Below are 25,868 nucleotides of genomic sequence, written 5' to 3' on the forward strand. Positions count from 1 at the left end.
CCTTCCTGAATGTTTCTTTAGGGTTGTTTAGAGCAAGTCTTGGATGTTTTTGAAAACGATGCTTCGGGAAGTACTGTCACGACGCATGAGATGAGGCTATCATTCTTTTAAGGAATTCCATATATGTAATAAGAAAAAATGCAATTGTAGGGGCACCTGGGTGGTGCGGTTGGTTGAGCATCCAACTCTTGGTTTTGGCTCCGGTCGTGATCTCGGGGTCTTGAGATGGAGCCCTGTGTCAGGCTCCGTGCTCAGCAAGGAGTCTGCTGGAGATTCTCTGTTTCCCTCTCCCTCTGCCCCCCCCCACCTGGCTCGTTCACACGCTCTCTCTCTCTGAAATAAACAAATAAATCTTTTAAAAAAAATACATTTGTGTATTCTATGCAGGTGAATATATTTGCAAGCTGACATTAGATATTTTTGAATATGAGTCCAGAAAAAAAATAGATGTCACGCCCATCCGAATTTTGGCAACTGAAGAAATGAAGGTGACGTGCGACAACAATCCTGTATCTTTGAACTGCTGCAGTGAGATTAATGTTAATTGGAGCGCGATAGAATGGAAGCAGGAGGGGAAAATAAACATTCCAGGTAAGAATGTTAGATGCCATTTTGCATGTACGTTTTTGCCTTTTGGCCAAGTAAAAATGGGAGATGCACTGGGTGGGAGAGGAAATGTCAGATGGCTGTTTTTTCCCAAACTTCAGACTATAAAAACATAACTAGGCTTGATGCCAACTCCAACTTAGCTATTCTAGAACAACATTCCAAAAATACATGCATACAAATGTCATGCTTGGGTTGTAGACAAGATCCTGGCTGGGAAGATGTGATGACTTAGGTCCACAGTATCTCCTGCCTGTAGAAAAGCTGGCCCCCCACCTTCCTTCCCTCATCATCTTCGACAAAGAGCTAAGGATGAGGTCATTGGCTTTGCTTTGGAGTCTGACTCGGAACTTCTCTTTCTGTGTCTCTTCTCTTGGTGTCTGTCATTCTCACATCTCTGCCTCTGTCCTACATCCTTCTGTATTACCTAATTCTGTGTCTTTGTGGTTTTTGTCTTGTTTTGCTTTTTTTATTTCTTGGTGTAGACCTGTTTGTCTCTCATTGGTTCCATGTCAATTTCTGATCTTGCTTAGCTTCCTTTTAGATCTGAGATATTACTGGAAATTCTCCAGCCCCCCCGTTTATACTGATGAATGATAATAATAATAAATTAAAAGACCAATACTGATTCTGTTTTGTATAACAGTTTATGATTAACCAATGTTTTAAAAATATGTTATCACTCTTGATCACATTTAACCCTGATCGCAATTTTGAAGCTGGCATTTTTTTCCTCCAATTTGCAAATAAGGAAATTGAGGTCTACACTGACTTATCTGAGGTTGTCAAAAAGGAAAAGAAAGAAAAAGAGAGACTCACCTCAGGTCTGATTATGCAAGACCAGTGTTTGCCTTGGCAAAACTATGTTAGCCATGCCTAAGGAACCAGTGCTGGTGCAGGCTGATCTGGAAATGTTTGTTCTGGAGCAGGAGACTTTTTTGTCTAGAAACTTCATGTAACAAGCTCCAATCCTTCCCTTAAGAAATGACAGCTTTACGTGTTCATCTTTACACTAAAAAAATAATTAAAGTAAAATGTGGCTTTACTCGTGAAATATATCGGTGCGGTAAGGCTTTATGGTACAGAGTCTTTGCTATCAGACTATATTAAGTTATAAAAAAATAAAATAATGATTAATTTACGTGCAACTTGTCCTGAGCCCATCTATTTGCAAAGCACATTTCACCTGCTGCATCTGTATTTTACTTTAAATACTCCGAAGAATGGGAGAGGCATCTGGTAACTGTTGAAAATGTTGACACCTGATACGTTTAGTCACTGCCTTGATTTTTCAGGACGAGGAAGTGTAGGCACCCTGGAGAAGCTGCCAGATGGGAGAAAGACCTTGCAAATTTCCCTTGATACTGACTTAATGCACTTTCAGCTCCAAGAGCTGAAAGCCTAGCCCTCTGGCAGAGGAACCAGGAAGTCTGCAGTACAGATGCTCAGGGACCTCTCTGTGGCCACCACTGCTTCAGACATTCCTAATGCCCAGTGCAGGTGACCCGGCTACAGAACAATGGATTTCCTGCCACAGGGCTGGCCGCCCGGGGACCCACACCGTCCGTTCATTCTCTGATGAACTTAGCCTCTGCCCTCGGCACCTTGCCTTCCTCCTCTGCTTGCAGCCCCTGCTCTGAAGCTCTCTCTCTCTCTCTCCAAATTCCACGATTCCTTTAGCACCCATTGTTCCAGATCAGTAGGAGACAATCTAGCAAAATAATTCACTCCAAAGCACGAGGAACTGAATGGACCGCCTCCTCTCAGAAACAGACGCATTTCATTTTCAAAACACAAGGGATAAGACAGAGAGAAGGTAACCAGCAGTGGTAGGATTTCTAGCGTGAAGAGGGTGGTCTTTTTCGAATAGGGAGGGGCTTCCTGGAGTGTTTCAACTCACTGGGGCAGCAGCTAATGATATAGATGGTAATGGTCTGAAATAATAGTACCAGTAGTAGTAATGGTAGAGGTGGTAATAGTTACTATTATTGGTGCAGCATCTCGCCTGCCTGGTGTAGTACTAGCTAGCTTCGCCTGCACGGAAATGCATTGACAAACTGGGGGAAACTAACTGCAACAGAGTTTATAGTCTCACTGTAGCTGTTATGTGGTGTGATGATAAAAACTAATGGGGCCTTAATTCCCTCCTTGCCCACAAGTTAGAGCAGTTCCCAAATGAGTTCATAAACTTCTTCGTGGCCCTGCCTACCACACTCCAGTGGCCCATGATCACACGGAGTATTCATAAAACAACTGAATCTCTACAAGAGGGGGCCAGCTCCCTCTTGGCTGTGACCTTGGGTGACAGGAGAGGGAACACCTTCAAACTCCGCGCTCCCTTTACTTGTGTCTTTTCTTCCTGATTGCCCCACTGAAATGTTTAAGCATACGTTACTGTGTGTGCCTGCGTGCTGTCTCAAATGCTTTTGTTTTGGTTGGGTTTGGTTTGGGTTTTTCTTGCAGCCAAACAGGGCATCAGTCAGATATAAAGAAGGGAGACTGGCTGTTTTTCTTTACTGAGTAGAAATCAGCCTGTGGCTTTGGAGTCCCTTGATGAAGTGCCCCTAGAGGCAGGCTGGCTTCAGGGTCTGAGGTGAACCCTAAGTAGAGAAGCAGCTGGAAGTGGTCCATAGCATCCTGAAGGCAGTGGTCTCCATCCTGGCTACATGTGAGGGTCACCCCAGGGGTTTATTAAACAGACCAGCTCTCAGGGCTCTACCCTAGAGCAACCACACCAGGATCTCTGTGTTAGGGCTCCAGGTGATGCGGTTTCAAGTGTGGTCCACGAGCCGACCGCCAAGAAAGAATTCTTGAGTAGTTTTTGGTGCTAAAATGTGGTTTTATTGAAGCACGGGGGCAGGACCCCTGGGCAGGAATTGCTGCACTGTGGTTGTGAGCAGCACTTGATTATATACTTTGGAGTTGGGGGAAGTAAAGACAAAGGAAGTTTCCAAAAGGATTTTCATATGTTAGAGAAGACTTACAGGATCCTGGACCCCTGACTATTGTCAAGCTAAGGTGGTTTTTTTTTCCCCTAGCAAGGCATTAACATTAAGATTGGGAGTTCCTGGAGGAAGGGTATACCCTGCCTGCCTCAAGTATTTGTCCATGGGCTGCAGGTTATATGGAAATCTAATTTTATCTGCATTTCTCTTGACTTTGTTCTCCACATCACAGGCGGTGGCATATTTTCTTAAATTTCACAGCAGATTTTATTGGGCGGAGGGGCGTGAGGATGATGCATTTAGTCCAGCTATTCATTGTACACATGAGACACTGAGGCTTTCTGTGCTCGGCCCAGGATCTCCCTGACAGGAGCTAGGGATGCCCCGCCCCAGCCTTGCTCTTTTTCCTCCTGGGTGTTTCTCTGTGTGTTCCTAATGAGCCACGGCTAAATCCGATTTTAAATAGTGATTCCTCTACTTGTGGGAATGCCCACAGAATTGTATAAAAGAAAAAAAAAAAGAACTTGAGCCAAGTGCTCTCCAGGAAGACAATACTTAGTCCTGAAAAGCCACATCATGGCTCTGCCATGGGCGTGCCCAGCTGGGTCACCTCACTGATCCCACTTTTGTCTGTTAAATAGTGATAATGGTACCCATTTTTGCAAAGCTTTTGTGGGGAGAAAAAAACCATGATGATAAACGTAAACATTTAAGACAGAGTTGAATACACTGAGTCTGCCACAATAAAAAAAAAAAAGAAAAAAGAAAAAGAAACATTTAAAAATTAAAAAAACAAACAAACCCATCTCCTCACTTTTCCTCAGTGTGGTGGCAAATCTTCTGTGGAGAGTATCTAGCCTTGAGAAGCAAACATGTGATCACATGTCATCTCTTCTCCAGAAAGCCCAACACCAACTTACTAGCTGCATTCAGTACCTTCTAGAGCAGGACCCTGAGGGGCAGAGCCCCCAGGGTGCAGGGGTGCTGGGGTAACTAGATGAAGTGCAACGCGAATGCTGCCAATCAGAGATCTTGCTTTTATTTTCTGAGTTTACCATCTCTTTGGAGCCTTTCTGGACCTACAGGTGTCAGCCTCACAGAACAATGTAGCCCCCCATTCCCCCCACCCCCCACTGTTTGTCTCCTGAACAGCAAGCCACAGATTCTGTGCTTTTGTTTGAACCAGTGGTTTTCTGACTTCACTGTAGAAATCTTTCTTCAAGCAAAACCTCAGCCTCAGCACTAGTAACATTTGGGGCTGGATAATTCTTTGCTGAGGGGAGCTGTTCTAGGCATTGTAGGATGTTTATCGGCATCCTTGGCCTCTGTTCACTAGATACCAGTAGAACCCCCACTTGTAACAATCAGAACTGTCTCTAAACAATGCCAAATGTCCCCCAGGAAGGCAAAACCACTCTGGTGGAGAACTGAAATCTGATATGCAAAGCAGGCCATAGCAGAGCCACTTGAGTTGTGAATGGGATTAGGGGCTTTTTACCACCCCCCCAGCTCCAGCTCCCGAAGCAGGCTACTGGAACACCACATCCTCCAAGGGGTACTGATTCACACATACAACCGCACCCCAGAACACTCCAGCCACCATTTCTGTCTTTCAAGACCTAGAGCAAACCTCTGTTCTTCTCTGAAATCTTCCCTAGTCTCCCAAAGAAAACTCCCCTCCTTCAACCTCCATAATGTATTTAGTGGCTTAGAGGTTTCCTCTCTACTATGCATTATCATTTCTTCTGTACGTCTCTCTATATTATTGATTCTGAAAACTCATTGTCTTGCACATCAGTTTGACGGTAAAGCTGGGCCTCAAAAGACAAGTTAAGAAGTAAGCATCAACGGGAAGAAGAAGGAAGGAGGCTTCTTTCTCCTTTCAATAATAATGGTCTAAATAATCTGGCATCTTTTTTCCTTGCAGTTGAAATCATATCCAAACACCTTACTTCTCTCTCTCTCTCTCTCTTTTTTTTAATTTTTAATTTTTCCTGCCCCAGCGACCATCTCTAATGGTCTGTGTGAGGGGCCGGCCCAACCAGGTGCTGTTCTAAGTGTCTGTGTATCTTAACTCATTTGACCTGACTATGATCTGGGGTTGTAGCTATGATTAGTCATCCCCACTTTCCATGTGGAGAAACTGAAGCAGAGAGCAGTTGAGTGACTTTTTCAACCCTACTCCGCTAGGAAGTGGTAGTTTGGGATCTGCAGCCAGGCCACCTGGCTCCCGAGTCTGCAGACCTAACCACCATACAATCCTTCTTCTCCAAAGAGAAGAAATCGGGTTTAAATAATAATTCTTTTTCACTGATGGGACCTCTTTGCCCCTAAATCAAATAGTCAGCCAACTGTGACAGTGAAAGAACTACTTATGTCATTGCAGGCAACCCTGAAACTGACCTAGAGTCCGGCTGCAGCAGGTACACCCTCAGGGCGGATGGGACTCAGTGTCCCAGCGGGTCAGCTGGAACGACGGTCGTCTATGCGTGTGAGTTCGTCAGCAGCCACGGGGCCAGAGGCGGCAAGAACATAGAAGTGACATTCACCTCTGTGGGTGAGGACTCCTTCATTAGGATCTTTAGCCTTGCACCTCAAGCCAGGGCTGTCAATCCCCTGGGAATATCTCTGAGGTAGCGGGAGTGTGGTTGGGGTCAATCACAAGTGGGCGACAGAGGGGGATTTCCCTCTGGCCCATTTGAATTCAGAGGAAGCCTTTAGAAGAAAGAAGGATAGGGCTGAGAACCCAGGGCTACAGGGAAGGGAAGGTCCGCCTGGCACTGAGAAGGCACCCTTGGATTAGTTCTGTTTAAGCATTGAATTTATGTCAAGGGTGGTGCCCCAAATTTTCCCCTTTCCTCCCGTGATCGCATCCTCCCTTGCACGCCAGTAGCCTGGCGCATGGCCCATCACCAGCAGGCGAAGACCTGCTCTGCCCTCCCTCCCCTCCCACTCCACCTCTGCTGCAGGAAGCTTTAATAATCGGATACTTTGTGGTCATTTTACAGTTGTGCCTTGAGTGTTTTTAGTCTTTTTGACTAAAGGCTTTCGACTGAGTTAGGCCTCTTTTCAAAAGTGTCATTTCTTCTCCTCGTGTAATAAAACATTCTGACTTCACCCCTATCTGCAAAAACGGGACACCCACACGTGTTGTTTTTCTCCCCATCTTACAAAAAAATGAACTACTCAGGTCACTCATCCGACACCCTTGAACAATTTGGAGAAAGGCTCATGTCAACACTACTGATGACTCTTGCTCACACTTGTTACTCTCGTGACTTAGCATTTTTACAAAGATCAAGATGACGCTTATCTGAAAATATTATCGCCATAGACGAGCTAGTGGGTCTTTTGAGCAATTTGCAACTTTCTGCAGTGAGAGCAGTTGTACACTTCAGGTTTCGACTCAGAGTTGTGTTGATTAGGTGGGCTTTTGGTTGTCATAGAAACGTGTTTAGCCTTCACTGAAAACCACTGGTCTGGTAGTTTGGACCTCGTCTGAGAATCAAGAGGACCAGATTCAGGGTTCCATGAGCCTCTCCCTTTCCACTCTCAGAAACCGCCCAACCTTAGAAAGGCATCTCTACGCCAGATCCCTACAGCCAGTGAGGCCCATGGGAGGGACACAGCAATCCATGCTTATGCGACCAGGGGACTGTATCTGGACATTGGGATCCCAGCTTCTAAGGGGCACTATAGAAAGGCCTGATTTCTTTTGGTTGTGACGAAGGGCAAGATTTTACACTGTTGGGAAAAGCAGGCTGACGTCAGTGGGCTCAAGGCATGAAACTGTTCACCCCTAGGAAATAAAAGGGAATGGCATTTTGAAAAGTCAATGGCATGCTCAAAGAGGGGTAGAAAGATAGAAGCAGAGGCCAGAAAAAGTGAACTGTTCCTATAAGCCCTTACCTTTGTAAGGGTCTTGTTAACATTTTTGATGAATAATTCCTCATGAATGTATGAGGACATTCTCATAAGGAGGAGTAAATGTAGAGAGACTTAGAGTTAAGGTGCCTATCCCTCCCAGTTTGCCTGAGACAGTCCTGGTATAATTATTTGGGCAATACATTCTACCATCCCTGTACTTCGAATGTTGTTCCAGAAATCACTCTTCAGCTTAGTAAGTATTGATGTGTACTATAGTCAGTGCTAAGTCCTGGGCAATGCAAAGACACAGAAAAGAGAGTTCTGCTCTTGAGAGGTTCACATGTTTATGAAGAAGAGATATAGAAGGAGAGAAATTAAAATACAACATGGTATTATTTAAAACGTGTTTTAAAAGAGTAGAGAATGGCGTTGTTATAAGAACAGAGCCATCTGGCACAGAAGAGGTTGGAGGGGAGCTTGGGTTAAGTCAACAGCCCTAAGTTTGCAACCTTTTGCCCTGCCGATCATCAGGAGATAATCCCAGCCACAAAGGGGAAGTGCACGAGTTCCCAAGGCAGGAGATGGAAATGAGTACAGTTGAGAGCATCACCGGGAACAGCATAGAAACAAAGAAAACCCAGGAGCCGCAAGGTACCCATCCCACATTGACACCAGTGGAGTCAGGACAGCCCATGCTCTCTGCCTCTGTCTTAAATTTCACTCCTGTGTCGATGTCACCAGAAAGACTAAACCTTGTGCTTGTTGTTGGTTTTTCTTTTGTCCGTTCTGTGTGCGTTCTTTCAGCCAACCTAACAATAACCCCGGACCCAATTTCTGTTTCTGAGGGACAAAATTTTTCCATAAAGTGCATCAGTGATGTGAGTAACTATGATGAGGTGTACTGGAACACTTCTGCTGGAATTAAAATATACCAAAAGTTTTATACCACGAGGAGGTCTGCTGCTGGAGCAGAGTCGGTGCTGAGAGTGAAGATCGCGACCCGGGAATGGAATGGTGGGTGCGAGACCCCAGACCCTCTGCTGCCATGCTGCCCCGGGGCCCCTGGGAACACCCTGTAAGAGGGACCATCTCTGGAGGGGCTGGCCCGGGACGTGCCTGTGCCACCACACTTCATGCAAGAGCTCTTTAGGGGAAGGTGTCGCAATCTCCATTGTATAGATGTGGAAACAGAGGCTCAGAGAGAATAACAAATGCTCCCAGGCTCCTGCATCTCAAGGTGCAGAGTCAGGACTGGAACTGGGTTCTCCGATTCAAGAACCTGTGCTCTTGCCATGAAGTTAAGAGGACTGTTTTGCTCTTTATTTTTAAAGATGTACTTATTTATTTTAGAGAGAGAGAGAGAGAGAGCACAAGCGGGAGGGGCAGGGAATGGGAGAGAGAATCCCAAGCAGACTCCCCGCTGAGTGTGGAGTCCCACGCCAGGTTCGATCTCACGACCTGAGCCAAAACCAAGAGTCAGACACTTACCTAACTAAGCCACCCAGGCGCCCCAAGGGGATTATTTTTAAAAGTAGTTTTACCAGACTTTTAGGAGTGCTTCACCGAGTCGTGATATTAAAAAAATCTAGGTAAAGGATTTATATGCCTGGTTCCAAAGAAAGGAACACTTGTATTTCGTATTTATCTCTACACGTTATTCATGTTGGAAAGAAATGCAAAGATTTGGAGGGAAAAGAAGGATTTGATAGAATTGCTGCAATAATAACTGACATGTATTGAGTCCTTCATATGTGATAGGCGTCATGCTAAGTGTTTGAGTGGGTTAGTTCATTTAAAACAATAAACCTAGAGGACAGTGTTATTAGTGTCCCCATTTTACAGATGAAGAAACTGAGGCCCAGTGAGGGTAAGTAAAATATCTGAGGTTATACACCTGGTGAATGGCAGAGCCAGGGTGAAATGGAGACTGTCCGGCCAACCCTTGACCACTCCACTCTGAAGGCTTTCCTTAACTCTAAGTTTCATCTGCCCAGGTCCTACGAGTCCCACGTCTTTATTTGTTCATATAAGGCCTAGGCAACATTGTAGAAATAAGGTGTCACTCTGTGGCTGGCCTCCGCTGGGGGCATTTTTAAAACCACATCACTTGGTAGCATACTATCAGAAGATGGAGTATTTTTCTCCTGTGCTGAGCTTACACCTACTCTGTCCAATTTCTCTTTCCTCCTGAGGAGCCATAACTGAGGAGGAGCCGTCACTTTTCCAGGAACATAAACTCTTTAACGGTCCCATACTCGGGCCCTAAGAAAAATCCGTTCTCATCTAAATCAACTACGCTTTTATTTTATATTGAAGCTACATTTCCATTCCTCCCAACAGAAACAGAAGGAGGTTTGTTCTCTGTCCTTGTTCTACCTGTTTTACCCCTGGCTAAGTTGCTGCTCTGGTTCTTCCAGAGTTGGGGCAAAGAGAAGAAATGTAGAGAAAGTCAAAGGGTCTTACTCAACTGTAGGTGCTGTTATAATCTTCCTGTACTGTCCCCATGGCCACTGCTCAGGTGGTGGCTCATCCTCCGATGGACCCTGGTATAAAGACCACTGGGATAAGGTCCTCTCTAGAAGCTCGACACAAAGACCGTGCTCAGCCTACTCTGCCTCACCAGGCACGGGCTGCACAGGCTACTCTTGCTGAAGCCTTTCCTCTGTCCTCCAGAAAGGCCAGCCAGCCTCTCGCCTTTAGACTTTACTAGATGGGAGTCAGACATCAGATGTCCAACTCCAGGGTCCACAGGGGAAGCTTTCTCAAGGATTTCAGCCTACACCCTCCACACGCTTTGATGGTGCGATGGCGCCCGGGAACCGGAATGTCTACTCACTCACAGATGGAGTGAGGGAACATCCCACCACCACAGAGCTCCAGCTGGCTGGCAACGGTCTTTGAAGAACTCCTCAGCCTAGCACGCACCAAAATTCCAATTTTCCCCCCTGGGTTAATGAAAGAGCCTTGGAGTAGGTGTTGGGAACCTGGTTTGAAATGCAATTCCTGGGATGCCTGGCTGGCTCAGTTCGTAGAGCATGCAACTCTTGATCTTAAGAAAGAAATGCAATTCCACACCTAACAGGCTGTGTAACTTTAGATAAGCCACTTAATTTTATTTAGAAGTAAGTGAATATTTAGGCAATGGGTTAGTCCTTCAGATACATAGATAACCCAGAAGGAGAATTGATCAAACATGTTCTCGTCCAGTGTCCAAAAAGGTGTGATGTGCCCTTGCCCATGCTTCACAGGGAAAAGTAAGCCTCTTCTTAAACTTCCTAGCTAATGCTTTTTGGGAGCAGTGATCACATTCTATCTCATTTTTATTTCCTTCCACACAGGAACCTATCATTGCGTGTTTAGATATAAGAATTCGTACAGTGTCGCGACGAAAGATGTGACCGTTCACCCGCTGCCTCTAGAGCCAGACATCATGGTGGATCCTCTGGAGGCTACAGTTCCATGCAAAGGTTCCCATCACTTCAGGTGCTGCATTGAGGAGGACGAAGACTACAAAGTAACTTTCCAAATGGATTCCTTATCCTTTCTTGCCGGTAAGACACTAATTGCTGTATTGTGAAGACATATTTCATTCATGTGGAGTCTTAAAATAGCGGTAAAGAGACATGAGGATTGCATCAGAGAGAGAATGTAACAGAGGGAACCTCCTGAACCTTTATTATCTTCTGTTTTGTTATGTGGCCGGTGGCTTGTTGGTTTGTGGCAGAATTTGAGGGTCTGTGAGGGTGGAGCCCATGGGTTTTAGTGGAAGCTGTCGAAGACAGTGTTAAGACATCTCCAGGCCTTCTGCTTCCTCAGTATATCAGGTATTCTGGTGGTCCCTCCCTCCATGCTATGAGTCAGCATACTATAAAAGCACCACAGAAATCCTTTTAAATGCACAGCTGAGCATCCAAGAAAGTGAGAGAAATACCCAAGGGCCAAAAACATAAAGAAAAAGAAAAATAGAAATGTTTTAGCTACTGCTGGGGCTTCTCTGAGGGCATTGGCCAGTATGAGAAACCCAGAACCTTGGCTTTTTTTCCTAAAGATTTTATTCACTTATTTGAGAGAGAGACAGAGAGAGAGAGAGAGCGCGCACAAGCAGGGGGAGGAGCAGAGGCAGAGGGAGAAGCAGACTCCCGGCTGAGCAGGGAGCCTGACATGGGATTCGCGCCCAGGACCCCAAGATCATGACCTGAGCCGAAGTCAGATGCTTAACTGACTGAGCCACCAGGCGTCCCAGAACCTTGGGTTTTAAGGCTCTGAAGGGCATGAAAGAAAGGCCTTGCTCCCTATGCAGTGATTAAGGCACCCCATGTCACCAGCACAATGTCAGGACCCTCGAAGGGTGACATGCTCACTCAGGAAGAGGGTAAGTAGAAAAACAAAATTTGTCTGCCAGAGTTAAGAGCTTGGCCTCATCTCCAAGTGGACAAAAATTTCCCCAGAGAATTACAACTGTCCTGCCCTCACTCAGGTTTGGGTTTGAATTTATACTGCCTCCATGGCCCAGGAACGCCAAGCTGAGGAGTAACTAATGTAAAGTGGTCCATGAGTAGCACCCAATGGTACCTGGCCAAAAAAAAAAAAAAAAAATTCAAATCCTCTAAGGTAGAATGTACCCTCAATCCAGATACCTCAGGATTCCTACAGATTAAGGTGAACCTACCATGAGCTCACAACTCCAAATCTCAACACAGAGACACCTTCATGAGGGATTTACAAGCTTATTCATTCTTTGAACAACCATTTGTGGGGACACACTCAATGCAAAACACCATAGTAGGCAATGAAAAGGGGACACAAGAGTTGGGGCACATGTATTACTATCTAGCTGGAAGGGCTCATGTCATAAAGGATGATCCATGTAACGTTAAGTTTCCAAAATGAGCAATGCAGATCAAAAGAACACTGGAAGTTCAGAAAAGCAGGACCCAGTAGAGATGAGGATTTAGAGAAGGCTGGGTGATAGGAGGATATAGAATCCATCCCAGTACTGGAGTATTTAAGCATTTCAACATTCCGTGTTTAACATGCATGCATCCAGTGCTCTGTATGTGCCAAATACTAAGCTAGGCATTGGGAGATACAGTGATAAATAGGACCAGGTACCTTCTCTCCAAGACTTTATGGTCTGATGGAGGAGACAGACCCATAAAAAGGTGATGCTAAACCAATGAGGTGAAGGCAGGACAGGAGAAATGCACAGGGCATGATGAGATTTGGATAGGCAGAGGGAGGAGAGGGATGATGAAAGGCGTTTTGATATTCCAAACTGTATGGGCACAGATTTGGAGTCATGAATGGTGGAGGTAAAGTTAGGCAAGCACCGTGTAAGTGTGGGCTGACTTACTTCTTGGCTGGGGGCATTTTTAAAACCACATCAGAAATGAATATGGCACATGCCTTGGAAAAATTTGGACACATTATCCATGGTGGATCAGTTTAACAAAATGTGTGCTTTGGAGACTCATCTTGTGACTTGATTGTTTTAATAATTCTCAGAAAAAGAAGTTAAAGGAAAGCAAGTGTGTTACAAATACAATTTCATGGCAAGCTCAGTTTCCAGGTGTCCAAAAAAGCTGGACATATTTTGTCACTTTACCAATGCTGCTAATAATTCAGTCCGGAGCTCATCTATGAAGCTTAACCTGGTTTCTGGTAAGAGCATTTGAAAAATTTTTTTTTAAATGTGATAGTCATGAGCAGGGATTCATTTATTCATTCACTCCCTCATGCATACCTTCAATAAATAGATATTGAGCACCTTCATGTGGCAAGCCTTGGGCTAAGGGTAGAGGGTCTGGAAAACAACAGCAATAATAACAACAACAACTAAGCCATGGGGATTAGCCTCAGGTATAGGGGAAAGGTGGGTGTGATAAAAAATGTGATCACATCTAATGTGGTTAGAACTAGAGACCGTGTGGGCAGGCAGAAGAGGCTGCTGGGTTTCACTCTGCTGGTGATAGTGGGGAGGAAGTAATCAAGAAATTCTTGCAGATGAAACCCTATTTCTACGGAGTCTGAGAGGCAAAGCACTGGACTGGGCAGTGCATAGTGTCTTTGTGGGGCTGAGACCCCTTTGAGGTTTCAGCCAAGGAACGGTGTCCCCACTGGACAGGGCTACGTGAAAAGAATCCATCTAAAACGTAGGCAACCATCTTTCCCATCCTTTGTCATCACTGAGCCAATATCTCCCCGCATAATATTTTCAACGTAGGAGGTCATGGTTTATGGCTCTTTCTGTAATAGCCCATGACCAAGAGCTCTCCTCAGGAGCAGCAGAGAGGCAAGTGAATAAAAGGTGGTCCTGGACTTCCACCAGAAGCAAACCCCTCCCCCAGAAATCTTGTCTGTAATAGGACCTCTGATACCCAAAGGATTCATGGTTCCATCACAACTCATGTTTGGGTTTACTGAATGATTTGTGATATATGAGAATATGTGTTGGTAACTGAGCCCTGGACACCACGGTAGGAAGCAATTTAGAGTTCCTTGTCTCTCTGAGTTACTGTCCCCTGACTCTACCAAGAACACCTCTTCTGGAGGCAGCCAAGACCACTTCTTCACTGTCCCTCACGCCACCATCTTCACCCATTTATCTTTGTTCTTCTCTTTCCTCATACCAGGTCTGATTCCTCTTCCTTTTCCTAGTAAGAATTTACTTATGTACTTAAGATTTTATACAATGATTGAGAACTCAATTAATGTTAAATTTGTAAGTTGGTGAGAAAGGGATCTTATCATCAGAGAATCAAGGTCCCCTGGGGATCAGAGATTCTGCAATAAATGTCATTTTCCCATTCAGATCTGGCCTTGAATAGACATGAAATAGAGTCACCTCTAGGGAAGCCAGAAGGAACAAATGTTTACAAATATTGCTTAGAATATTCAGGTCATGGGTACCTGGAATTCCCACTATTAATCATGTGTGTGAATTAAGGCAGTGCTTCTCAATATTGGCTGCACGCTGGAATCACTGGGGAAAGTGAGAAACACAGCCAATGCCTAAATCCCAGCCCCAAGGGGTTCTTATTTGTTTGGGCTGGAGTAAACTAGGACATTGGTATTTTCTGAGCTCCCCAGGTGATTCAAATATGCCGGAGTTGAGAATCCCTTGGATTAAGGCATTTTGTCCCTGAGATTCCTGGTAATCTGATTATCTCTTATCTGGATGAGCACACATTAAACTTTCATGATTTTTCCGTGGGTTAGATTTTACAGGCAGCAGCAGAGAGAAGATTCTCAGGGATTAGGGGTGGGGATGAGGCATAGAGGAAATAAATTCTGTTAGGAAAAGCAAGTGCAGATGAAAGTCAGATTTGTGTCGAGAGCACTAAAAGGGGCTTTGGAAAATCAGGCGTGAAATAAAGAAAGTGGGTAACTCTGAAAAGATCACAGAAACTAAAGAGAAAAATAAATTCAAACAGCAACATTCTAGCTAGGTCAGACCCTATTTTGACTATCTTTTCTCCTCCTTTCAAATTGTCCCTTTTATTTCCGTGTTTCCAATGCAGGAGAGAAGATCATGTGCCGAGATCCCACAATAGGTGTTGGGGAGCCTGGGAAAGTCATCCAGAAACTATGCCAGTTCTCAAACGTACCCAGCAGCCCTGGAGGTCCCACTGGCGGGATCATGACTTACAAATGTGTAGGCTCCCACTGGGAGGTGAAGAAAAATGACTGCATCTCTGCCCCAATAAATAGTCTGCTCCAGCTGGCCAAGGTGATCCTTAAATCTTTGACTCCGAGCTCTTGGTGGGGAGATGGGTCTAGCTTATCCATATTTTTCAGCAAATGGGTCTCGGGCTGGTTTGTGTTGCTCCCAAAGCTACTTTTATTTGTTTATTTCCAAAGAAGATGCAATCCTACAAATGCTTTACATTTTTCTTAAGTACAAATGTGGAGACAAGAAAATATGTATTCTACTCTGGGACCAGCTGTACACCTTGACCTTGACTTCTCAGTGCCTTGTTCCTATTACCTCCAAGGTGCAGGTGGAATTATCTTCTCTTACCACTCTCCTTTGAATAATCTGGGTATCAAGCAAGTAGCTCTAATCTTTTTAGAAGGAGGAGATACATTAAAAAATAAGGTTCACCAGGGCAAAAAAAAAAAAAAAATATGCTTGGGCTTTATGCTTCTATAGGTCTGAGATTTCTTCCATCTTTAGAGGAAACCTTTAGTTATGAATGATGGTACTAGCCTGCCTCTCTTACCTAGAAGAGAGGTTCCTGCCACGTAGTAGGGGAAAATTCCTTTCTTTTCTTCGTGAAAATAAATAAATATTACCTCATACTTAAGTTGTCGAGAGTAGGGACTCCTAAAATGCCATGAGTTATAATAAATAAATACTGAAGAGGCAACTGGTAGACTTAGAGTTAATGACATTGTTAGACAAGTGGTTCCAAATACTCTCACCCTTGGAAGAAGCATTAAGGGAAAGGAGTGATATTGATTTGTGTCTCATCTAATTATCTTCTGACTCTCCTCTTGTCTTACACTAAATTCATTAAGATACCTACTAGGTGCAAAGCATTATTGTAGTTGCTAGAGGACATAATCCAGTTGGGTAGTCCTATACACATTGATTTTGCTTAGGATAATCAGGAAGCTCTGCTTGAAAAACTTGGCCTCTGAGCTGGACCTGGATGAGGATGCATCAGTGATACGAATTTTCCTAATCGAGAAAGATAGGAATACTATAATTTGAACTCAACTTTGGGCCCTGGTCCCAATTCTAGATACCTAAATACAATTTCAATGGAAAGGGGTCCTGTTGGTCTATCAGATTTATCCATTCAACATATATTTATTGAATACCTACTATGTGCCAATTTATGACTTATACTATGCTAAGCATTATACCATATCAGGTGGAATATAACATGTTTCAAATTGCTAAGGAGCTTATAATTTAATTGGAGAGATAATGAAATTAAAACACAAGCTGACATTGGTAGAAATGTCACAAATTTAAAGTATGTTAAATAACAAACACTTACAGGGGCGTCTGGGTGGTGCAGTCCATTAAGCATCTGACTCTTGGTTTTCGCTCTGGCCCTGATCTAAGGGTCGTAAGATTGAGCCCCACATTGGGCTCCACGCTGAGCACGAGTCTGCTTGAGATTCTCTCTCCCTCTTTGCCCCTCCAGCTTGTGCTCTCTCTCTCTCTCTCTCTAAGATAAATAAATAAACATTTTTTTAAAAAAAATAACAAACATTTAGGCAGTCAGAGGAAGAATCTCCCATGTGTTGGAATACTTGTTGAAGTTCTTTATGGAGGAGGTCAAATTGGAGTTCATTCTTTAATTTTAAGTAGGGGTTAGATAATTAGGAAACAGAAGTGTGATCATTATAGATAGGGTGACCATATAATTTACCATCCAAATCAGGACACATTTTGAAAATAAAAGAGGGTGCTAGTAATAATGACACTGGGCCAGCAGATATAAAGCAGAACTGTCCTGGGAAAATTGGGATGCGGAGTCACCCCTCTGAGGGTCGGCAAAGTAAGTGATGAGAAAAAGCAGAGTAGCAAATGTGCTTCCATGCAGACCACCAAGGGATAATTATACTCAATTTTAATCTAGTTCTCTAGGAATCACATCTCCTTTCCTTTTTCTTTAGCTAGCCGTCAGATTGATGTGTGTTTTACTATTCCCCTTCTACGCGTGAGGTCTTATTCTATTCTGAAGAGCACACAGATTAAATGAAGAGATAAGTTATCTTATAGGATATATTTATAGGAGTGGAGAAAAAAAAGAAACCACAGATGTAAGAAATTTTCATCATGGGTAGATCAACAGGATTTGATGACGGGACTGACTGGCAAGTTTTTTGTTTTGTCTGTGTTGGCTTTTGTTTTCCTAGGATTTGATCAAGAGCCCCTGTCAGGATACGAAGCTTCCCACATACCTGAAGGATCTTTCTGTCAGCACAGGCAAGGTGAAACATGAAGTCAGCTCATTTCCTGGGAGCCTGGGAGCCATCATTAACATCCTGGATTTGCTCTCAACAGTTCCAACCCAAGTGAATTCAGAAATGATGACGGTGAGTTGGTTTAGACCTTACAGGAGCTTTGGGTCTCCTCTTTTCACCCATTGGGACTTGTAGTCAAGAAACATAACTCATCCCCATTGCAGCTCCTTCTTTGTCTTCTCTAGAGCAATACTCTGGATTTTAGGGTCACATAGCATGCTTTGTGCTTTGTTAGCTATGGCTTTTAAGGTCACAGGGGGTGTTTCTAGTATTCATTTGGGGATCTTAAAAAGATATCTTTAGTGAATCTCCATCTTAGTTTCTTCATTAAAGTAGAATGTATTCTTACCTGCTTTCTAAGAAAACTAGGAATGAAAGGTTTTCAGAATATGTATAAGGTGGGATTCTCAGTGGTCTAGCACTAAGCATGAACTCTGAGGCACTCAGCGTTCTGAGTGGAGTCACCCAGAATTCAAATGATGAGACTTTAATGAAAGGATATTTACAGAGGTCAAGCCAGGGATAAAAAAGAAAAAAAAAAATAGAAGCCAGTACCACCCCGAGGACTAAAGGGGAAAGGAGAGGAAAGAGTGTACCTACAGCAGAGGGAGAATGAAGCCTTGGAAGAGGGATTGCTAGCAGGAGCAACAGAACTATCACCAAAGATGTGCTGAAGATGGTATCTGGGTATAGGGGGTGAGGGGATGACTGCGGTGGGGCGTAGGAAAATATATGTCAACTTCTTTCTTCTCCCATCCTCTCATCTCCTGCCAATGCTTCCCAGTGGCCAAACACAGGCAGAGGCTTCTGGCAAGCAGCTTGGGGAACAAGGGTTCAAGGAGGTTATGTGGACCTCCTATGGCGAGTGTAACAGATTCCCATACGGTGGGTGGCTTACGATGACAGGAACTTATTCTCTCATGGTTCTCAAAGCTAGAAGTCTGAAATCAAGGTGTCTGCCAGACCACCTTCCTTCCCAAGTCTCCAGGGGAGACTTTCTCTGCCTCGTCCAGCTCCATGTAGCTCCAGCACTCCTTGGCTTGTGGCTGCCTCAGTACACCCTCTGCCTTTGTCTTTACATGGCCTCCCCCTCTCCATTGATCTTCTCCTCTTCTGTCCCTCATAAGGATACTTGACATTGGATTTAGGGCCCACCTAGGTAATCTGGGATGATTTCCTCTCAAGATCCTTAACTTAATTACAACTACAAAGACCTCTTCTCAAAATAAGGTCACATTCACACGGTCTGGGTATTAGGACATGTTCTTTTGGGGACCACCATTCAACAAACTACAAGGCTCATAGTTTCAGATTGAACAGAACAAGGCAAAGGAGGGCAAAGAAATTACAATGAGAGAAAGCCCAAATGGAAAATGACAAGCCCGTTTATGGGAGAGAAAATCAAAATGTTTAGCAAAAAGAATGATGCCTTTGCCAGCAATTTGGTGTTCGGCATTAGAAGAGGGTCTTTTGAAACAACTTCACCCTTGCTCGTAAAATATCACTCTTTACAGGCTTGAGATTTAAAACAAAATAGAACAGTGAATACATATCTCTACCAGCCTGCTGAATTGGCCTTTGTGGTCGGCGGTGGGGGGGGGGGGCGCCGGGATGCGCAGTACTTGGTCAATGTTTGATGAGGTCTCGTAGCCTTGGGGACGCCTCCTCCGCTAACTCCCTGCCGTCAGAAGGAGGGACACAGATGCCCATAGCCTGTGATGCCTCATTTTTCTCTTCTCTTTCCCTCTTACCCATGCAACCAGTTTCCGGGGAGATGTTACTTTTTTCTCTCTTTTATGATTGAAAGAATTCGGTTGGTTTGACCCCATGCCATGTCAATTACAGAATGTTCTCTCTACGGTTAACACCATCCTTAGCAAGCCCATGTTGAGTACCTGGCAGGTGTTCCAACAGCAACAGACCAACCAGAGCTCACAGCTCCTGGATTCAGTAGAAAGATTTTCCCGAACATTACGGTCTGAAGATAGCACTTTTTTGTCTATCAACCAAACGAATGTGCAGATGAGGAGCATGGTAATAAAACCTGGCCCTCCAAAAACCTACAAACAGAGCTTTGTTTTCTCGGACTCGGACCTCTGGGGCAATGTGGCCATTGACAAGTGTGAGCTGGGAAGTCTGCAGTGGGGTTCATCTATTGTCACTGTGGCTTTCCCAACTCTCAAAACCATCCTCACTCAGGATGGGCAAGGAAAGAACATTGCAAACAGCTTAGTGATGACAACTACTGTTAGCCACAATATAACCCTGCCATTCCGGATTTCAATGACTTTTAAGAACATCAACCCTTCAGGTGGGGTACCACAATGTGTCTTCTGGAATTTCAACCTTGCCAACTACACAGGGGGGTGGGATAGTAGTGGGTGTTATGTGAACAGAGTCGATGGGGACAGTGTCTCCTGCATCTGTGACCACCTCACATCATTCTCCATCCTCATGTCCCCTGACTCTCCATACCCTGGTTCCCTCCTGGAAATACTACTGGATATCATTTCCTACATTGGGTTGTGCTTTTCCATCTTGAGCTTAGCATCCTGTCTAGTGGTGGAAGCCGTGGTGTGGAAATCCGTGACCAAGAATCGGACTTCCTATATGCGCCACATCTGCATAGTGAACATTGCCGCCTCCCTTCTGGTGGCCGACATCTGGTTCATTGTGGCCGCTGCCATCCACGACCATTTTTACCCTCTCAACGAGACAGCCTGTGTGGCCGCCACCTTCTTCATCCACTTCTTCTACCTCAGCGTCTTTTTCTGGATGCTGACTCTGGGCCTCATGCTCTTCTACCGCCTGGTTTTCATTCTGCATGACACAAGCAAGTCCATTCAGAAGACTATTGCATTTTCTCTTGGCTATGGCTGCCCTCTTGTCATCTCAGTCATCACAGTGGGGGCCACCCAACCCCAAGAAGTCTACACCAGGAAGAATGCCTGCTGGCTCAACTGGGAGGATACCAAGGCCCTGCTGGCCTTTGTCATCCCAGCACTGATCATCGTGGTAGTGAACATGACCATCACAGTTGTGGTCATCTCCAAGATCCTGAGACCTTCCGTTGGAGACAAGCCAAGCAAGCAGGAGAAAAGTAGCCTGTTTCAGATCAGCAAGAGCATTGGGGTCCTCACGCCACTCTTGGGGCTCACCTGGGGTTTTGGCCTTGCCACTGTGTTCCAAGGAAGCAATGCTGTGTTCCATATTATATTTACGCTCCTCAATGCCTTTCAGGTAAGTTCTGCAGGGCAGGGTTCTCAGGAAGTATCTGAACTGGTGGGACAAATTAATGATAGAAACACAAACAGGGGTAGGAATGGGGAAGGATTTTAGTTCAGAGGAGGCCCTAGCCCTAAAGAGGGGGAATTACAAGAACCCAGTGAGATAGAAGGGACACATTCTTCTGCTGCCACGGAAACTTATACCTCTTATCACCTGCATTATAATTTAGCTGCATGCATGAGTCACTTTGAAAGGCCCTGATAATACAAGTAAGAGGAAAGTCCCTTCCCTACACAGGATTTTGCTATTTACCCAACATTATCATGATGCCACCTATTATCTCCTAAATGAAAACACCACTATTAAACCACGTCATTTCTCCACTTAATTTCCACAAGCATTAAATGAGCTCTATCTTTGTGAATTCAGGGATAGCATTTGTCTTCCTTACCACTCTATCCCTAATAGTACCTAAAACAGACTTTGGCACAGAGTAGGTGCTCGATAACCATCTGGTAAGTAAAATGAATGCCATGAACCACACAGTATGTTCTCTAGGGACATTTGCTGAAGAATGAGAGAAAGAATGCCCTACGTAAGGTAGACATTCTGCTCTATTTTACTAAAATGAAAAAGACACACTCATTGCTCTCTTGAGCACATGACAAACTATAATACAAGCCACATTGTTAGAAGAGCTTTAGCAGAGATACAGGCAGCAAGGAAGGGAATGCTTAATTCTGATTCAACCAGCAGGTGGGTGGTAAGCATGGGCTCCCATGAACTGGCAAGGAGGAGAAATTGAGACACGGTCCCAGATGCTCATGCCAAGGCCACACAAATCCTAACTTCTGCTACTGGGTCCATGGCTTCAAACTATAAGGCTCATGCCCAATGAAGTGTATAGCATGACTTGACTATAAGGGACTGGTTATTTTACCCCAGGCCCCAGGTTCTCATCACAATGACGTGAGCACTACTGTAGACAGAAGAGGTGCCTTCAACAGCTCAACCAGCAGGCCCTCCAGTCCACGAGGAGGCAGGGATAAGGAAATAGAATAATATCCTTCTCACATGATAACATTTAAGGCCCCCTGGTGTGGACCTCCTGCATTCCTTTTAATATTATTATCCCCTGGACTCATTCCATAAATACAGATATGGGAGAGGTAGTACAAATTCAATGCCTGATTAACAATACTTCTTGGTTTGCTGGGCAACAGAATGTGAATAAAATGTCCTTCTTCCCAATTCTTTTTTTCAGGGATTATTCATTTTACTCTTTGGATGCCTCTGGGATCAGAAGGTAAGAACAATGACAGTTTCATGCTTCTAGAACAGTCGACAGTGCTTGTGGCATATTGAACTTACGATGGCTTCTTTTAAACAATTGTAGGTCCAGGAAGCCTTGCTAAAGAAGTTTTCACTGTCAAGATGGTCTTCGCAGCACTCAAAGGTCAGTCTTTCTTTTGTAGAGATTTTTGAAAACCCCTCTCTCTCCACACCCAGGTTCAGGATAGATTATTATTCCACTGTTTTTGCTTTGTACCCGATTCTGCCTATTAAAGTCAGCCACAGAACTTCCATTAAGATGCCATCCCACATCTTTAAATAGGGATCAGATAACACAGATAATACCAATTGGAGGCCAAAAACCAAAATTCAAGGGAAAACAAGAAGTCTTCTGGGGAAATTTAAGGCACTAGAGAACACAACGTGAGGAATAACGATGAATAGATTTTCTGTAGTTCATTTTGGAAAATAACTATTGCACTCAAACATATTTGACTACCGTCGCATGTCAGAAGATATCAAACCCTACTGAACAGTGAAACATGTATTTGAAAGTTATTTTCCTAAATCCGATGAGAGTCCAGTGTTTCAAAGTGGCTCTCCTACTTGATTTGTTTGAAGTAGAAATTCACGCTCCACCAGGCTCTCACTTTCAAGTGGACTGAGAGATGCAGGCAGTGACTAGAGGGCAGCAAATGCATCATCCTAGAAATAAAACAGGGCTTTGGCTTAACATTTGCTTTGTAACTGTCTTTCTTCTCTGTTTTAGTCAACATCCCTAGGTTCATCGACACCCGTATTTTCTATGAGTTCTCCAATATCAAGAAGATTTAACAATTTGTTTGGTAAAACAGGTACGTAGTGACTTCTAGGTCCCTCCCTAGAGCACTCACTTTGGGTTGACTCAAACAAATTTGCCCTGATGGGGGGTCTCACACCCCTACCTTCCCACTGCCCCCTTTAAGGTATTTACCCACAGTAGCCTCATTTGGGACAGAGGTTAAATACAGGAGCTTGCTTACGTTTTCCCAAACCAGCAGGAGGCTGGTACAGAGGGCAGCTGCCTTTGGTGGGCAACTAATAATAACTTAAGAAGGATAAGATTTGGAGAATCTAGACAAGCCTCCGGAGAGCTATCTATCAAAACTGTATCAACTACCAAAATGAGAACTGTAAATTGCTGGCCTTGTCAAACACAGAGTTTTTGCTATTCGTGGTTTTTTTTTTTTTTTTTAGATTTTATTTATTTAGTTTTGAGAGAGACAGAGAGAGAGTATACAAGTGGAGAGGGAGCAGCAGGCAGAGGGAGAAGCAGGCTCCCCGCTGTGGGACTTGATCCCAGGACCCTGAGATCATGACCTGAGCCGAAGGCAGACGCTTAACTGACTGAGCCACCCAGGCACCCTCTTTGCTATTCAAGTTAAATAGGAATAGGAAGGTCATGTTTATGGGTTAAGGTGTAGCAAAAAATAGATTTAGAAAGCTCTACTATAGGATCACATGCTATGGGTTTCTTTCCCCCTTTTTTTTCTTTCGTTTTTCTTTCTTTCTTTCTTTCTTTCTTTTTTTTTTTTGGAGTGTGCTTGTGGTACACATTGATATTTATAAAACTGTGCATATATATGGGAGGAATCACCCAAGTTATCCATTCTATTAGGAACATGCACAGCTAAATCGCTACCTTGGAGGTACAAAATAAATAATGTTAATGACTTTGGGCAATGGGTCTCAGCTAACCTGGCAAGTTGAAACCTCTTCCCACCATCCCTCCGCCCCCAGGAAAATAAGCACCAGAATTGCTTCCAGCTTCTTGACAATGAACAGATCTCACAAAGGCAGAATCCAGAAATGTGTCAATATTCCAGAATAAGGCTTTTCCTATAAAATCAAATTTGGAGAATGCCTATCAATTGTTAAAACTCCAAAGGACGTGGTGTCCGGGGCTTCGATTTGATGCATTACTCATGAAAGTGGAGGGTCTATCCTTTTGCCTTGAAACGTCCCTGATTGGGCCTGCTGTGAAATGATCCAACCTTCAGGGTATGGTACTACCATGGCACTTGGCCGGCATGTCACTAGAATGTTCTGACCATTTGCATCCAAGTGAAAACTCTACAAACTGAGTCTACGGAATCAGAATTACCCAATCTAAGGGCAATAAAATGGGTTCTTTGTTTCTGAGTCAGTCCAATTGAAGTTGGAGTTAGGGCTCTGCTCCTGAGGTCCCAGGGCCTGAGATTCCCAGTCACTGCCATTTGATGGCCTCTTGAGGGTCATTAATGAGGCTCCGTGTTGGCCTGCTTGAGGTCCCATAATCACTGTAACTTTGGTTTATGTTGTCAGCAGCCCCAAAGGGCCCCCAGGCAGTGATGGAAACCTTGTTAGCAGTGGCAGCTCACCAATCTGATGGTAGGGTGGGCACTGTGTCCCTTCCTCGCCCAGCACCCCGCCCCCACTTGCCCCGTGCTCAGTCCCTGCCTCCTGCTGATACCGGCCCCTGTGGCTGCTCCGTGGCTGCCCTCCCCCCGCCCCCGCCCTGCACCTTTGTTGGCATCTCCTGACCTCTGCTTCTTGCCCAGTCCTGCCTTTTCTTCCCCGGTCCTGCCTTTTCTTCCCCTGTATTGTACTCCTTTCTTGCCTTTTCCAGCTCAGCCTCTGGGCCCCTCCCAGGAGCTTCCACCAAGTCACGCCCACCCAAGGGGACCAGGGAGCTTCCCTCACGCCGACGTCCCCAGGCCCATGCATGTGGTGGCATGTGGAGGGCTGCCCGTGTTCACCTTCTCCCTGCCCTGTGTAGAAACCCGGCTGCTGGTTTGATGGGAAGTAGTTAGTGCTTGTCTTGTCGGCTGCCACGCATGCTTGAGAACGACGGCTTTGTTTGTTCTCTGGCCTTTCTGGGTCTTGGGAGCGGGGCAGGCATGGGTTTGTTTCCAGGCGTGGCTGAGCTTACCTGGCTCTTGAGCGAGAGCCCCCCCCCCCACGACCTCGGGGCCACATCACGAGAGGGGCACGCCACAGTGATCGTGAAGTCTTGCACGTAAGCCTGAGCTGCTGTTCTGTTTTTCAGGAACGTACAATGTTTCCACCCCAGAAGCAACCAGCTCATCCCTGGAAAACACATCCAGTGCTTACTCCTTGCTCAACTAAGAACAAGAAAAACGACCTATGTGACTTCTTTAAGGGACAGTGGATATGCTCGGAAAAAAAAAAAAAAATCCTTTCAAAGCCGAGGGTAAAATGTTTTCTCTGCAGGCTTCCTGGAGCAGATGCTGAAGAGCCTCTTTCATTAGGGAAAAGAAGCTTTCTTTCATAAAGACAGACTAAAAACGTAATTGTTAAGTTTATTTGCATCCCCACCCCCCACCTCTTGTGTGATACTAAATGTGTACAGTATTTAAGTGAGATTCAAGTCCCCAGAGGCCCAAATTCCCTGTCTATATTGTAAAATAGAATTTCAAAGAGACATTTTTACTTTTCACACGTTGGGCACAAAAATAAGCTTTGATTAAAATAATAAGCACAAGCCTAGTACCGAGGAAATACTTCAGTGAACTCTCAGAAGGAGGGAAGGAAAGAAGGAAGGACACAGGAAAAAAGAAAAATACAGAGAAAAACAATAAGAATCACGTTTTAAAAATTTCCATGTTAACGTAATTATTCTGATACTGCAACATGGAGAATACAAAAATGGCTCAAAAACAGAAACTGAAATAAACCACGGAGAAGGTTTGGTATTTTCTTGTTATTTTCTTAGCTACAGGAGAAAATTTTCTTAGAAAGGCAGTGGGAAGAGATTGGGAGGAAATTGTAACATCAGGATGCTTTCAAGTGGATAATAATATTTACAAGAAATTCATGGAAGGAGATGTAATTCTCCTGATGCTAAACACACACACATATGCTGGTGCACATGAAGTTTTGAGCTCAGGGGAGGGAGCAGGCAGA

At 44.6% G+C, this 25,868-nt stretch overlaps 1 protein-coding gene across 3 annotated transcripts in view; it reads left to right on the forward strand.

Annotated features, from left to right (window-relative positions):
• Positions 1-25,070, forward strand: part of ADGRF5 (adhesion G protein-coupled receptor F5) — a 52,022-nt gene extending 26,952 nt beyond the window's left edge. For 2 of the 3 annotated variants that reach the window (XM_088024357.1, XM_028097721.2), the window contains 12 exons: positions 388-591; positions 5,938-6,108; positions 8,223-8,432; positions 10,757-10,969; positions 12,924-13,079; positions 14,939-15,147; positions 17,295-17,474; positions 19,248-20,642; positions 21,895-21,936; positions 22,027-22,086; positions 22,693-22,777; positions 24,991-25,070. In XM_088024357.1, the coding sequence (XP_087880483.1) occupies positions 388-591; positions 5,938-6,108; positions 8,223-8,432; positions 10,757-10,969; positions 12,924-13,079; positions 14,939-15,147; positions 17,295-17,474; positions 19,248-20,642; positions 21,895-21,936; positions 22,027-22,086; positions 22,693-22,777; positions 24,991-25,070 (3,005 nt within the window). Of the gene's footprint in view, positions 1-387; positions 592-5,937; positions 6,109-7,949; positions 8,070-8,222; positions 8,433-10,756; positions 10,970-12,923; positions 13,080-14,938; positions 15,148-17,294; positions 17,475-19,247; positions 20,643-21,894; positions 21,937-22,026; positions 22,087-22,692; positions 22,778-24,990 lie in introns of all 3 variants that reach the window. The other variant, XM_088024356.1, reaches the window with a different exon arrangement.
• Positions 25,071-25,868: the final 798 nt, after the last annotated feature.

This window comes from Eumetopias jubatus, unplaced genomic scaffold (assembly GCF_037043125.1).
Source record: "Eumetopias jubatus isolate StellerSeaLion01/CBP00866 unplaced genomic scaffold, mEumJub1_p1.0 scaffold_6, whole genome shotgun sequence".
Taxonomy (NCBI): Eukaryota; Metazoa; Chordata; class Mammalia; order Carnivora; family Otariidae; genus Eumetopias; species Eumetopias jubatus.